At 37.6% G+C, this 15123-nt stretch overlaps 1 protein-coding gene across 1 annotated transcript in view; it reads left to right on the forward strand.

Annotated features, from left to right (window-relative positions):
* EXOC5 (exocyst complex component 5) overlaps positions 1–13746 on the forward strand; it is a 29604-nt gene extending 15858 nt beyond the window's left edge. Inside the window, exons 10-18 of the mRNA XM_034061393.1 lie at positions 630–712; positions 1130–1339; positions 2505–2652; positions 4309–4417; positions 5102–5222; positions 5969–6055; positions 9703–9811; positions 10780–10995; positions 11457–13746. Of these exons, the coding sequence (XP_033917284.1) occupies positions 630–712; positions 1130–1339; positions 2505–2652; positions 4309–4417; positions 5102–5222; positions 5969–6055; positions 9703–9811; positions 10780–10995; positions 11457–11645 (1272 nt within the window). The 3' untranslated portion in view covers positions 11646–13746. The remainder of the gene's footprint in view (positions 1–629; positions 713–1129; positions 1340–2504; positions 2653–4308; positions 4418–5101; positions 5223–5968; positions 6056–9702; positions 9812–10779; positions 10996–11456) is intronic.
* Positions 13747–15123: the final 1377 nt, after the last annotated feature.

The raw sequence follows: 15123 nt of genomic DNA on the forward strand, positions 1-15123 counted from the left end.
TTGAGGGGAAAAAAATCGTATTTAGTAATAACAATTAATGACATCTTGCAATATTTGTAATTTTGTATAAGGGTGTGGAATTATAGCTGACTATTGCAAAAGGCAATTTTGCCTGTAGATGTTATTCATCTTATGGTGTCGAGATTGGGCTTGTGTTTGAACACCAAATTTGTATGTCAGTTTTGACTTAGTATTTTATGGTAAAGAATATTTTTGTTCAAATACGTGACAAGAAGAAAGCTCTAAGTTTGTGTATGTGTTGCGATAAGCAAATATGTTAACATCTCCTTTGCTTACTCTCAAGCAGAAATGTCCCTAGGCCTCCAGTGCTTTTCAATCTTAAAAATAGGTGATTTTGTGTTTGTTGGTCAGTCACATTTTTGAAGCAATCTGTCTTTTGTCTTTGCTTCACACGCTGCTGCTTTGTATTATTAAATATTTTTCTTCTAAAAGATGTTTTTAACTCTATCTGTAAATAATGCAGGATCTGTAAATTGGAGATGTAAGCCCTAAGAATATACGAATTACCTTAAGACACACACTTTGCAGTAAACTAAATGTAATCGGGCAAGTACTGAGTATAAGTTGTGTTTTCTAGTTCTTCTAACTGATGTACCCAAATTTTACAGAGTTATGTAAAGGACCAGCTGGAAGAACACAGGAAATCAGATGCAGAACAGTATCTTAAGAATCTCTATGATCTATATACAAGGTATTTTATATTGGTGTAGATACTCTCCTGTAATTTGTTTATTATCAAGATGTAGGAAGAAAAGCCAAAAATGTAAACTCTCATTTAAAAAAAATAAATAAAATTATGGCCATGAACCTTTACAATTACTGCTTTCCTAAAAAAAAATATAAATTGTCATTGTTATTTTTAATGGGAAGTGTTTAATATAGTGATCTTTGAGAAAAATTTTTATACTGTGTAAAAGCTAGTCCTCCACATCTCACTGGCAACTTACTTGATTGCAGTTGTATGTAATTAAACATGAATTATGCAAAATTCTTAAATGTAAGGCTGCTAGAAGGTTTTCATTGTGCTGTGTACTTACAAACATGTAATGCTGTAATTCACGCAAATTCAACCTTTTCCTCCTCTCCTCTTTGTTTCTTTTGCATAAAGAACTACTAATCTGTCAAGCAAATTGATGGAATTTAACTTGGGTACTGATAAGCAGACTTTCTTGTCTAAGCTTATCAAATCCATTTTCATTTCCTACTTGGAGAATTACATTGAGGTGGAAATTGGTTATTTGAAAAGTAGGAGTGCTATGATTCTGCAACGCTATTATGATTCCAAAAACCACCAGAAAAGGTCCATTGGCACTGGAGGGTAAGTTTCTTCTGTGAAGTTTTGTACTTTTAAAGTGGAAGGGAGGCGGTATGGGGAGAAACATATTGTTTGCCACGTTGGATGTACAGTCATGAACTGCAAAAGAGCAGGCTTCTAAAATGACCTACAGCTTTTTATAATTTGCTATCACTTAATGTTCTGATTAAAAAGTGTATTGCTCTTGGTACATGTGAAAGGTGATGCATGGTATTTATACACTCACGGGAAATGAAAAATACCAGTTAAACCTATGTTTCAACTTAGGATCCAGATCCACAAAAGGACTGAAGCAAAACTAAGGTACCTAAAGCATGTGTATGTGTGTATCTAAAAGCATACATTTTTTTTCACCTGCCCAGGTCTTGTGGTCCCCTCCCAAGACCTAGGAAGGGGAAAAGACCATAGCAATGTCAGTGAGAAAGCTCTTAATGAGTCCAGAAGATGCAGTGGACTTAGAGAAAGGTAAAACAAGACTTCATTATCCTCAGGGTAGAGAAAATAATAAAGGACTAGTGAAAAGTGGGAAAGGAAGAATTAAAACTTGTGTGAAGCAGAGGTGATGAGACTACTGCACCTTTCAAAGAGCGACTGGGTTCAGTGTGTCAGGAATGAAAAGTGATTTAGAGAGAGCAGCAGCAAAGAAATTAGTTAAAAAACAAAGATGAAAATTAATTTTCTTGGGAAAAATTAAATCGTAGTGAGTAACTTTATGGGTTGTTTTGTGCATGGCAATATGTTGGAGCATGCTTGACTAAATCAGGACTGCTGAGATAGTTGATGAATGGAGAGGATTTGAGGGTGTGGATGAGATACAAAACTTTTGTTAGTGCTTTGAAAGTACAGTGTGACAGAATGTATTGAGGTTAAACTGTCCACAGAGCATAGTATCATAGGATTCAATTGAAATTACTCTTGTGCCATGATGGGGAATAACTGGTCCTGTGGCGTGTGCGTGCCATGGTAGAACACAATTAACCATGGAATCAGAAGTGGTAGTTTTGCATTTACTGGCAATTTTTTGTTAAGCTTGTCTTAATGCTTGTGTATCCTAAACTGTGCCTGGGGTTCTGTTTTAGTTAACAACTAAAATATCTTAAATCATTGTTGAACTTGAACATCAAAATTTCCATCCAGTGAAATCTTCTTTTGGTATATGTTTTTCTAGTATTCAAGACCTCAAAGAGAGAATAAGGCAACGTACAAACTTACCGTTGGGGCCAAGTATTGACACACATGGAGAAACTTTTCTGTCGCAAGAAGTGGTGGTTAACCTTTTACAAGAAACTAAACAAGCTTTTGAAAGATGTCACAGGGTAAGTCTGCTTCCTGTGATCTCTGTTAGTGATACAATTTTGTGTGTGAAGTTAAATCTTGAGGTTCAGTTTTGGATTGAAGCATGATAGGAAGAAAGGAAAGATATTTCTCATGCATTCTTCACTGAAGCAAGGTCATGGTGGAGGCTAAGGGTTTCTATTTTAAATGTGGATTTAGTTGTATTTTGTGGCTTTTAACACTGTCTATTTTTGGAACAAGTGAGGATGATTAAACCTGCTGTCTACTCTGCTTTTCTTATGAAGTTATACCCAAGACCTGAGAAGCCTTTTTCCTGCTTTAAAAATACAGAGAATAGTTCAATAGTTGGTTTTCTGTGTCAAGTGCCATTTCCTTTTGCGTTAGAGGATTTTGACCAATAAAATGCTGAGAGGAATAATCTTTAGCATTATTTACCTGGGTAATGCTCTGCTCTTCTTTAAGTGCTTTAGTCCAACAACAACCGAAAAAAAAGTATATTAAGTATATTTCTTCTAATTAAATTGCTTATTTTACTGTCTGTCAGTTACTATTTGTCTGGTACTTTAGTGTAAATGAAACCCCTTGAAATTTAATTACAAAATTAAATGCTAGAGGTTTTTTGGTTTTTGGGTTTGTTTTTTTTAATGAGCTAAATATACTGATTTCTAACAAATTTTAATGCCATTAACATTGTAAATTAGCTTAGTGCCTCTGACTGCTTTAGGAAAAATAAGTTGGTAATACACTATGTAGCCATATAGTGAATCATTTCAGTGCCTGGAAATCTCTATAATGGTGTTTTGTTGTTGAGGTTTTGTTTTGGTTTTTTGGGGGTGAATACAGCAGAAATCTTTGGGAGTGGTGTTATGGAAACTAACTGGTTTTGCAGTAATAATCTTTGCTTACTGCTAGCTTCATAAAATCTTCATGGAATTCCTTACAAAACAAAGCTGTATTTCCTGCATAAAAAGGCTCTGTCACATTTTTCTTTGGAAAAGGGATTTACTGACAAGTTGCTGTCTGAAATCCCATGTTGCTTACAGCTCATGAACGTGCAGATGCTGTGTGTGTATATGGGCATTACTTCATAAAGATTTTCATGCTCCGTTGACTCCAGCTGAACTGTGTAGCTGAGGTTTTTTCAGTCTGTATTGTTTTGTCTGCAACACTGTAGCAGTGATGAAAGACCAGCTGCACTGAGTGAAACTGAAGGTCCATCTAATAACCTACTGTCCTGCCTGTCACTGTGGCCAGTGGCAGAAACTTAGTAAAAAGATAAAAGGCAAGATATGGATGGAGTCATCTTTTCTGCATATGTTTTACTAGTATACGGTGGCATGCAGTTTAGGTAATACCTGAGATTCTATCTGGACAATTGTGTTGTTAGAACTATTAATTAATATATTCCTTCATTATTAATGTTGTCATTATTAGAAGCTCTATCCTTCTGCTTTTTATAGCATCCTGTAGCATTTTAGCTTCAATTTACTTGATCATGTTGAAGGGTTTAATGATGCTAAAGGCTGAACACTAAAGGCTGTGAATACTTTTCATTTACAATAAAATTCCAATTATTCTGGAATACTTACTACATTTTCAGCTTATCCTCTGTGCAATATCAGATAAACTTTCAAATGTATGTAGAACTGACCTTTAGGATAATTTTTTTTTTAAAGCTCTCTGATCCATCTGACTTACCGAAGAATGCTTTCAGAATTTTTTCTATGCTTGTAGACTTCTTATGTACTGAACACATTGATTATGCATTAGAAACAGGCCTTGCTGGTGAGTATAGTATTTTCTGAGAATTTCATCTCATTGGCCTTTTTGTGTAGATGATCTTTGCAAATCTTTGCTGTGCCTTATTGATTGGCCTTGTTCAGAATGTGTTGGTTAAATCAAATATGTGTTTGGGAGTCGGCATTTAATGTCTTCTAAAGTATAACTTCCATCTGGGGAATAGAAGACAGCATGCTTCCATCTGTGTATCAAAAACATTTGTATCCCAGAAATTGGAACATCAGCACTCCGTACCTCTTTTAATTGTTTTCTGTGCCATGGCAGGAGAATGTTTAGTGTCCTATGTTTTGTAAGAATTTCATGCTTGCTTGTATACCTTTGCATTTTCAAGAGTGAAATAAGAAAACTGCTTGTATTAAGGAAGTTAAAATCTTGACAGTGAGAAACTAGCTTTCCTACATGAAAGCATAAAACTCATGTACTGAAGAAATATTTGTCTGTTCCATTTTGCTTTTGGAAGTTTTAAAAAGCAACATATTTCTGTGCTTATGGTTGTTACCTCAAAAAGCTATGATAAGTATTCTATATATGGCACCATGGTAAATTTTTGAAACTCTAAGCCTGTGATTTAAGCAGTCATGGAAAAATTCTGCATATTTAAAAAAATTATCATACTAATTATAAGAACTGCATATCGTTATAATCCTGATGAAACTTTCTTTGCTTTAGGCATTCCCTCTTCTGATTCAAAGAACGCAAATCTTTATTTCTTGGATGTTGTCCACCAGGCCAATACTATTTTCCATTTATTTGACAAGCAGTTCAATGATCATCTGATGCCATTGATCAGGTACCTTTATTTTGATTAGCATTTCTTTCTAAATGGTCATTTTTGGTGAAGAAAGCAATTTGTTTCATGCTTCATCTCTGTTAAGAGGAGTTTATTCTTGGAGTGGTTCAGCTTGATGATGAGGCAAGATAAAATGCTGTAATGGAAGAGGGAAGAAGGGAAGTTAAATGAATTGGTTCCTTGGAAAACTAATGGGAGAGAGGGAACTTCAAGAGTGCTGATAGGAAGGAGAGAGAAGTTGCCCCTGAGAGACCTTACAGGTGTGTTACAGGCCAGGACTAGAGGGGGTTTGTGGGTGTGCTTTTGATACTGATATTGAGGCTGCTGAGACTCATAGAGGCACCTTGCAACATCTGCAAAGGGAGCAGCTGGCCATGCCCCAGGAAATACGTGAACTATGTGGAAGCTGTGTGTTATTGGGACCCCATGTTTGGGTGCATTTGAGGTAGAGCACACTGATGTGCTCTGAACTAGTGTGTGTGAAAAGCTGGGTTTGCTTGCTCACCTGCCGGGGATGGCAGCAGCTAAGAGGCACACTTCTCAGTAGACACAATGCTGCCTGGAGCACGTTACAGTGCTGTCCATCGTCACTCACAAACCTAGCTAGCTACACTTGAAATAGCACTTTCTGATGGGATGGGAAATCTTCACAAAATCCTGTTCTGAGTAGCAGACTCAGCAGACAAATCTTAATTTTTTTTTCTATATTAACATTGTCATGTACCTAATCCTCTGTACTGTTGCAGTTCTTCTCCTAAATTATCTGAATGTCTTCAGAAGAAAAAGGATATCATCGAACAAATGGAAGTGAAGATGGATATGGGCATTGATAGGCAAGTAGGGATTTAAACTTCCTATTAATTATTAATTCTTGTAAAACTCTTGTGATGTATGTTAGCTTTCCTTTTAAGGTAGTAGGATCTCTAAACACAATTGTTGCGGGTTTTTTTAAGTTTTTTTTTTTCTATTTTTTTTTTTATCTACAAGTATGCATTATTGTGCATAGGAAACTTAGATTTTGTTTAGAGAGTCATGGTAGTTTTTCTGCAATACTCCTGGAAGGACATTATAGGGTTTGGTTGTGTAGAAAGAGTGCAGTAATTCAGTTTTACCTTTTTGCCTCAGACTACTTTTTTCTACTTTGAAGCAGGGAGGAATGATGATTGAAATAGAATCATAGAATAGTTAGGATTGGAAAGGACCTCAAGATCATCTAGTTCCAACCCCCCTGCCATGGTCAGGGAAGCCTCACACTAAGCCATATCACCCAAGGTTTCATCCAGCCTGGCCTTGAACACTGCCAGGGATGGAGCATTCACAACCTCCCTGGGCAACCTATTCCAGTGCCTCACCTCAGTAAAGAACTTCCTCTTTATATCCAATCTAAACTTCCCCTGTTTAAGTTTCAACCCGTTACCCCTTGTCCTATCACTACAGTCCCTAATGAATAGTCCCTCTCCAGCATCCTTATAGGCCCCCTTCAGATACTGGAAGGCTGCTATGAGGTCTCCACACAGCCTTCTCTTCTCCAGGCTGAACAGCCCCAACTTTCTCAGCCTGTCTTCATATGGGAGGTGATCCAGTCCCCTGATCATCCTCGTGGCCCTCCTCTGGACTAGTTCCAACAGTTCCATGTTCTTTTTATGTTGAGGACACCAGAACTGCACACAATACTCCAAGTGAGGTCTGACGAGAGCAGAGTAGAGGGGCAGGATCACCTCCTTTGACCTGCTGGCCATGGTTCTTTTGATGCAGTCCAGAATACGGTTGGCTTTCTGGGCTGTGAGCACACACTGAAGCCAGCTCATGTTCATTTTCTCATTGACCAACACCCCCAAGTCCTTCTCCTCAGGGCTTCACTGAATTTCCTTTTTGTCCAACCTGTAGCTGTGCCTGGGATTGCTCCCACCCAGGTGTAGGACCTTGCACTTGTCATGGTTAAACTTCATGGGGCTGGCATCAGCCCACCTCACAAGCGTGTCAAGGTCCCTCTGGATGGCATTCCTTCCCTCCAGTGTATCAACCGAACCATGCAGCTTGGTGTCATCGGCAGACTTGCTGAGGGCACACTCAATCCCACTGTCCATGTCACTGACAAAGATGTTGAACAAGACCGGTCCCAACACCGATCCCTGAGGGACACCACTCATTACTGGTCTCCAGGCCAGAAACAGGCTAAAGACTTTCCATTAGGAGAAAAGTATGACAAAAATAGGTTATATTATTTGCTTGAGTTTGTGCAGTGCTATGGATTAGACCTAGTTAGAGAAGTCTGTGGGCCTGGAATAATTTTGATCCTGACATTGACTTGCTTTGACTCAATTCTGTTATATTTATTTATTTCTTTGTTTGTTTATTTTACATTTCTCCAAATAAAAATGAGAGGATAGCTATAAAAATTGTAAAATAAAGTTTTTTTTTTTTTTGCAGCAGGGGAAAATAACTGTTTTGCAGCAGGGGAAAATAACAAACTAGTATGTTTAATATTAGGAAATGGACCTGTTGCACAATGCATTTTGGTCTGGGGAGCCTGTAATGTTCCCATACTTAAGGGTGGCATTCATCAACCTAGAGCATATTACCTAAGCTTTCTGTGCCTGTTTTCTCTCTGCAGTAATAGAAATAAGGCATCCTGAGGGTAACAAGGGCTACTCTGGAAAACTTTATTGAAGTTTTTGTGAGGATCACACCATATTCGTGAGGGATAAGAACAGGAGTACTGTATAGGAAAAACAGGCACTGCATTTGTGTTCTACTGGGATTGAGAAAGATTTGATATAATTTTTTCACCTGCATTTTTCTGTAGGTGCAAAAAGAAAGATGGAGATAAGAAATGTGTAAGTGGCAATTGAGATTTTAGCTGTTTCTGCTGAAAGTGACTCTATAGAGGTTTACACACAGATTCGAAATACTTGAACTGTTGAGGCCATTAGCTCAGATCCAGACAGATATAGGTCAGTCATCAACATTAGTTTGTTACTGTTTGTGTAAAATAATTAATCTCTTAAAAGTGATAGTAAGATTTAGGAGAACAGTTTCGTGCTGGAAAAAGGTACCTTCAAATATCTGTGCATGGAGACTTTAATAAAAGTCAAACTTGTTCTTTGGAGCATATATGGAAGATTAGTTTTGAAACGTAAAATGTTTGTGGGTCTGCTAGCATGCTGCTTTGAGGTGCCACAAATGCTGTTAAAAAGTGATTGTCTTGCCTAAAGGAATGATTGAATCTAAAAGATAAAAGCAAATTTATAAACATTGATGATTTCAACAGTAGCCAGTCTGAAAAGGTCCAATAGCAGCTTCTTGAATGCCAATCATAGCAATTGTGTACCACTATAAAAGCGATTTGTTAGCCAAACAAAATTAGTTCAGCTGGCTTTCTTTCAGTGTATGTTCTCTGTAAACAGCCTTCTAGCAGTGTTTATTTAAAATGGAAATTGAAGAGAATACAAAACAGAATTTCTTTTAAATTTCTATCTGTTTCTGGATTGCTTGAATGAAGGACACCTAAAATGCAAGTCTGAGCTCTGTGCATAGAAAAAAAGGAGTTTATTTCCTTTGGATACTTATATGCTTCTCTCTTTCACCCCTACTCAGATACGTTTATTTTAATCTCCTTCACCCCAGCTGGAATCCTTCAGGGCCTGTAATGGCCTTGACTGTTCCATTCGGGAAGATTGGAACGATGAGAGAATAAAGAAAATGGGAGGAAAAAAAGAAAAAGAAAGAGACAAAGGGAGGTTCCTCTCAGGGGTGTTTTGCTGTTTGACCTTTGGTTTGGACTTGAAGTAAACCAGGGCCTTGACCTTAGATAAGGTTCCAGAAAGATAAATCCTGTAAGGAGAAATAAATTACATTATAAAACTATTAGATTTTTGAGAACAAGAGGAACACTAGGTTTTTCTTCCCTCTCCCTCCTGCCTTCATTTTCCAAGTGTTTTTTGATGCTTACTTCTGAGCAATATGTAATTTGTTCTACTAAACACTTTGGAATGCTTCCTTTGGCTTTCTGATTTCCACTGCATTGAAGAATGGTATCCAGTCTCTCTGAAGAGCTGGATTTAAACTGATTACCTTACAATTAATGTGTCCCCTTTAAAACCACCTGGCTAGCATGCTGTATGCTCTGCTCCAAGAACTTGGAGGAAAGAGTTTCTAGGGCAGTTGGGGTGGTTTTTTTGCTGATTCTCCTTTTTCTAACTTCTTACATGAAATGAAGTGTATCTTCTCTGAGAAGAGTGCTTATGTGTTTGTACATCTGTTAAATGAAGTGTTTCCTTTGACGTGGCCTAGCACTGCTTGCTTCTTACGATAAATGTTTTAGTGTGTTTTCTGTAGATTACTCAAATATTAGATAGTGGGGTTTATGGTTTATGCTGCTTACTTTTATATAGAATCATATTAGTGCTTATATAAATATAAAAATCACAGAAATCAAAATGTTCCCTTCAAAACCCAACCTGTATTTGTAACTTTAAAGGACACTGAATTGTATGATTGGACAGATGAAACACATCTTGGCTGCAGAGCAAAAGAAGACAGATTTTAAACCAGAAGATGAAAACAATGTTTTGATTCAATATACTAATGTAAGTAAGCTAAGTCCAAGCTCATCAGTATAGCTTCAAATGCTCATGAGTGTTACTGGGTACAAGATGTTTCTTATCAAACACACATTAACTTAGCTGTTCTATTTTGCACTAACAGTCAAAACTCTGTTTTGTACTATTTTCTCAATCTGAAAAGCACATTAGCAGTGTTGTATCTCATGTCAGACACTGTCACATTCTTTCACCTCACAAGAGGCACAGATTTGGAATAAGGTTTTTAGCTGTTAATTACCTTTAAGCTATCAGTTTCAGAAAATCAATTATCAGGTACTCTTTAGTTGCTGGCCACTTTTCTCCCTAGGGTGGCAGGGCCATGACAAAGCATCATGGGTATGGCATAAATCCTTCTTTTCTGCAGAACATTATCTCTCTCACCAAATGTCTGAATCCCAGGCTGCAGATACTGAGAAGCTGTAGTGCTAGGTTGTGTTAAGCTCTTGTTAGGGAACAATTCAGAGAGGAGTGGAAAAGAAGCTACAGTCAGTGGAAAGAAGTGAGAGCATTGCCTCAATGCCTGCAGCTAGGTGGGAATAGGAGAAGTGGATGTAGAGTCTGGTACTGTGTCATAAGGGTGGTGATGCCTGGATGGCTGTTTATTTTAGTTTAGAATTGCAGCTGACAAGGTTTGTAATCACTTCCTCCTCCTCCCCACCCCTTGGTTGATCTTTTTCTGAATTAAGAGACCAAATCGGACTTTTCTGAATTGGTATGAACTGTAACTTAAGTGAATATTGTCTTGCCTCTGTCTTTGTACTTGAATATTTAAGTCTTCGTGTGGCAAATAAACTGTTCAAAAATTATTAATTGGAAAATGACTGATTTCAGTTATGTCTTGTGGGAAGTTTAAAGGCTTAGTGGCTGATGTCCAGCTTATGATGTGGAAGCCACTCTGAGAAGAACAGGTTTCTAGAAAGTAAGTTCCCTAATTTTTCTTTTTTCCTGTTTAGGCTTGTGTTAAAGTCTGTGGGTATGTTAGAAAGCAGGTGGAAAAAATTAGAAATTCTATGGATGGCAAAAATGTGGACACAGTTTTAATGGAGCTTGGAGTTCGTTTTCATCGACTTATTTATGAACACCTACAGCAATATTCCTACAGTTGCATGGGAGGCATGTTAGCTATATGCGATGTGGCTGAATATAGGAAGTGTGCCAAAGACTTCAAGGTAAGCATGTACAGGTTGGTGATGTACAGCCATGTCAAAATCAGTAGCAGGACTCTGTTTTTAATCAAATAGGGTTTTTTCTCATAAAAGCAGTTTGTTTCTGTTTGAACATGGCCATTCTGCATACTAATGTTACATATTCTACTATACCAGCAGGTCTTTATCATGCCCAAAGAGCAGTTTCCTGGTAGCATTATATTGCTTGCAGGCTATATGTGTATACTGAAGAAGTATTGAGTTTGCATTATTATGTGTTCTATGTATAACTTCGCCTGCATGTGTATCTCCCTACAGTTGTATACATGCGTGTATTTATATATAAATTTAAGCACATGAGAGAATGACGGATGTAAATCCTCCATTGAGAGGAAAGTATTTTGAAGATCTAGATGAATGTTGTTTTATAAGACTTCAAGCAAGTCTAAATCTTAATATGTGTCTTTCTTTTCTCTTGACCACAGATTGCGCTGGTGTTACAACTCTTTGATACCTTGCATGCACTTTGCAATCTTCTGGTTGTAGCCCCAGATAATTTAAAGCAAGTTTGCTCAGGAGAACAACTTGCTAATTTGGACAAGAACATCCTTCACTCCTTTGTTCAGCTGCGTGTTGATTATAGATCTGCTCGTCTTGCTCGTCACTTCAGCTGAGAGTGTGGAAAGAAGTGCTGTACCTTTGGGCAGGCCTCAATTGTTAGAAAGTACAGGGAATGGTTTCTTATCAAACCATGATTGTAAATTCTGTTGGGATAATGACTGTTCAGAATAAAGCAGCAGCCATATTTAAACATGACTATGTAGGCAGTGAGCAGATAAAAATCTGAATATTTCATGTAAGCTAAAGTTCTCCCAGTGAAGAATTTTGCAAATCTACTTGCTACTGATTTTTTTTTTCTCTTTATTAGAAACATGTCAGTGTAGGAGAGCAAGTCACGCATTGAAAGAATGTTATTCTTCAGTATTGAATTATAAGATACCATTTGTTAGACTTGAACTACAGAGATAGTGTAGGTAATGGACTACATAGAATAGATCAGTGTAAAAACATTCTTCATCAGTTTTAATTACTTAGACCTCAGCACAACTAATCATAATCAAATTATCTTTGATTGGTGTTTCTAAGTCATTTCTTTCATTTAAAACGTTATCCCACTCAGTGTAATTTCTTGCTCTAATTAATTAGCTTGGAATGTCCTTGAGAAGTAGGAGTAAAGGCACCACTATCCCAGAAAGATGTAATTTATTCATTGTGTAGCATTCTAAACAGAACTATAGTGGTGGAAAGTTTTGGGAGGGAGGGGAGTTGATTCTTTGACTTTGTTTTTTTTTGTACCTAATAGTCCAGGGCCCACATGAATGTATTGGCATTGTATAATCTGACATTACTGTTTGTTTGATACTGGTACACTGAATTTTATATATGCTCTTGGAAGTAAATGCAGCTGCCTTGCCTAAAGCATTCTTATTACAAGGTGAAGGTGGCCATTGTTGGATTAATGTAAGAACTTTCTCCTGTCTCTTGTTTTGTATGTAAATAAATTCAAATTATAACGAAGCAAAAGGGTGAAATGTAGCCCAGCTTTTAATTTCTGGGAGGAATGGACAGTGGCTCTAGCAAAAACCTAGAGTTAAAAATTACTGTGCTCAAGATAATTGATCCTCAGTGCCTGAGCAATATAAGATGTTGAAGTGTGCAAAAGTGTCTCTTCCACTGGTAGTAATTTTAATATTGGAGACAGGCGACTTTCATTTCTGTTGTACTCCAGTGTTTATTCAAGGTGTTTCTGAGATGGCCCCATAGACTGCATTGAAGCATCAATGATGTTTGTAACATCAGGGGTAGCTTTTCCACAAGCAGTTGAAAACTGTTGTAAATAGACCTTTGTTCAGAGGGAGCTCTTGTGGAAAACAGCTTAGAACTGCTGTGGTTTGTATCTTTAATCTGACTTACATCATCACTGGACAAATCATCTGAAACACTTCATTTCTGCTTGGGCTCATCATATGTTAGGGAAACTTCTTTCTCTCCCATCTTCAGAGCAGCATATGTCTTACTTTATAGGTTGGTTGGTCGAATAAATTAATTCTTCTCTTTTGATAATGAATTTCCAGGTGTAGTCAATATTCACAGTCTTTTGTGGAACTTCTCTTGATCAGTTGAGGTTCTTCTGCTTCATTTTAAATTTAGTAGAGTATTATGTCAGTAAATGAGAGAAAGGATGCCAGGCTGTCTCAAAGTATTTGGGGAGACTGACTGCTTTGTTGAGCTGCATAGCTCTATTCCTTAGCCATGGCAAAACCATAAAGAGTTTTGGACACTGGAGGAGGCACATGCTTGTGCTGCTGCCTTTTTTATTTTTTTTTTATATTATTTATTTTATTTTCCGAATGCTCTGATGTGAATTCAAATGATACCTCTCTTACCTCTAACTAAAAGCCAACAATTTTAAGGCTGTGGTTTTATTAACCAATACAAAACCTTTCTACAAAAAAGTGTCAATTTGTAAGCACTTCTGAACAGCGAGCATAATGTTAAGATTGCAGAACCACAGAAGTGCTTCAGCCTTTGCTGTATGATTGTTTGAATTTTTTTAAGGTTGTATGAAGTGTATTTACTGTATTTCTTGCTTTATTAGCCATTTTCCATGCATATGCTCAGTGCAGTATTTTCATGATGCCTGTTACCAGGAGGCAGCAAGAAGCAGATGAATACTTAGATATGTAGACTCTTCCTCAATAAAAAATTTCTTCCACATACTTCTTTCATTTCATTTCCATCGTCTTCAAATATCTTCACACAATTGTATGAGCCCTTCTATTAAAAAAAAAAAAAACAAAAAAAAACAGAAAAAAAGGAATAAAAATAGTTTTACTGACCAAATTTATCACTGGTATGAGCTTTCCCTTTCCCCCTCCTTTAAGGTAATATCCCCTTGCACACACTGAGAGTTTCTGTTTCTGGGGAGGACTCCCGTGTCACCAAGTTTATGTTATGATACAAGTTGGATTGGAATGGGGCAGGGAACTATAATTTTCGCCCATTTTTTAAGCTTAGAGTTCTTACAATACATAATAGGGGAAAACAATTCCAGTGGCTTCTGAATACAATAAAGTACTATCCAAAATACAGATATGCCTTTTAATGTGCATGTAATGATTGAAAGTATTGCCATTCTCATGTTTCCTCCCTGAACACAGGCATTTAGCAGGCTGGCAGCCAAATGAATGCCTGAGAAGAAGTGTGTGTATGTGTGTGTGTAATTATGTTGTCTACAGTTGATGAAAGTGGCTTTGCAGTAAACTTGTGGGCTGGAAAATAAGCTGTGTTTTTACAAGGCCTGTAATTTATTAACATGATTTGGTATTGTATTCTGTTTGTGTATGCACAGAGGGCAAGAAGGAGTTGTTGGTGTTCTGTAAAAATACTTCACAACACAAAAATGTAAAAAACTCTGAAATGGAAGGGTTTTGAAAAAATAGGATTACAATCTAAGTATCTCAATGTGTGAGGAAGACATGAACTGAAAGGATGTGGAGAACAAGCAGTTTTAAATGAAGTAGCATAACACATGGAAGGAGGTCGTTAAAATGTGATTAATAGAAACCCCACATACAGAATCATAGAATAGTTAGGGTTGGAAAGCACCTTAAGATCATCAAGTTCCAAGCTCCTGCCATGGGCAGGGAAGCCTCACACTAAGCCATATCACCCAAGGTTTCATCCAGCCTGGCCTTGAACACTGCCAGGGATGGAGCATTCACAACCTCCCTGGGCAACCTATTCCAGTGCCTCACCTCAGTAAAGAACTTCCTCTTTATATCCAATCTAAACTTCCCCTGTTTCAGATTCAACCCGTTACCCCTTGTCCTATCACTACAGTCCCTAATGAATAGTCCCTCTCCAGCATCCTTATAGGCCCCCTTCAGATACTGGAAGGCTGCTATGAGGTCTCCACGCAGCCTTCTCTTCTCCAGCCTGAACAGCCCCAACTTTCTCAGCCTGTCTTCATATAGGAGGTGCTCCAGTCCCCTGATCATCCTCGTGGCCCTCCTCTGGACTTGTTCCAACAGTTCCATGTCCTTTTTATGTTGAGGACACCAGAACTGCACACAATACTCCAAGTGAGGT

This window comes from Melopsittacus undulatus, chromosome 4 (genome assembly GCF_012275295.1).
Source record: "Melopsittacus undulatus isolate bMelUnd1 chromosome 4, bMelUnd1.mat.Z, whole genome shotgun sequence".
NCBI lineage: Eukaryota > Metazoa > Chordata > Aves > Psittaciformes > Psittaculidae > Melopsittacus > Melopsittacus undulatus.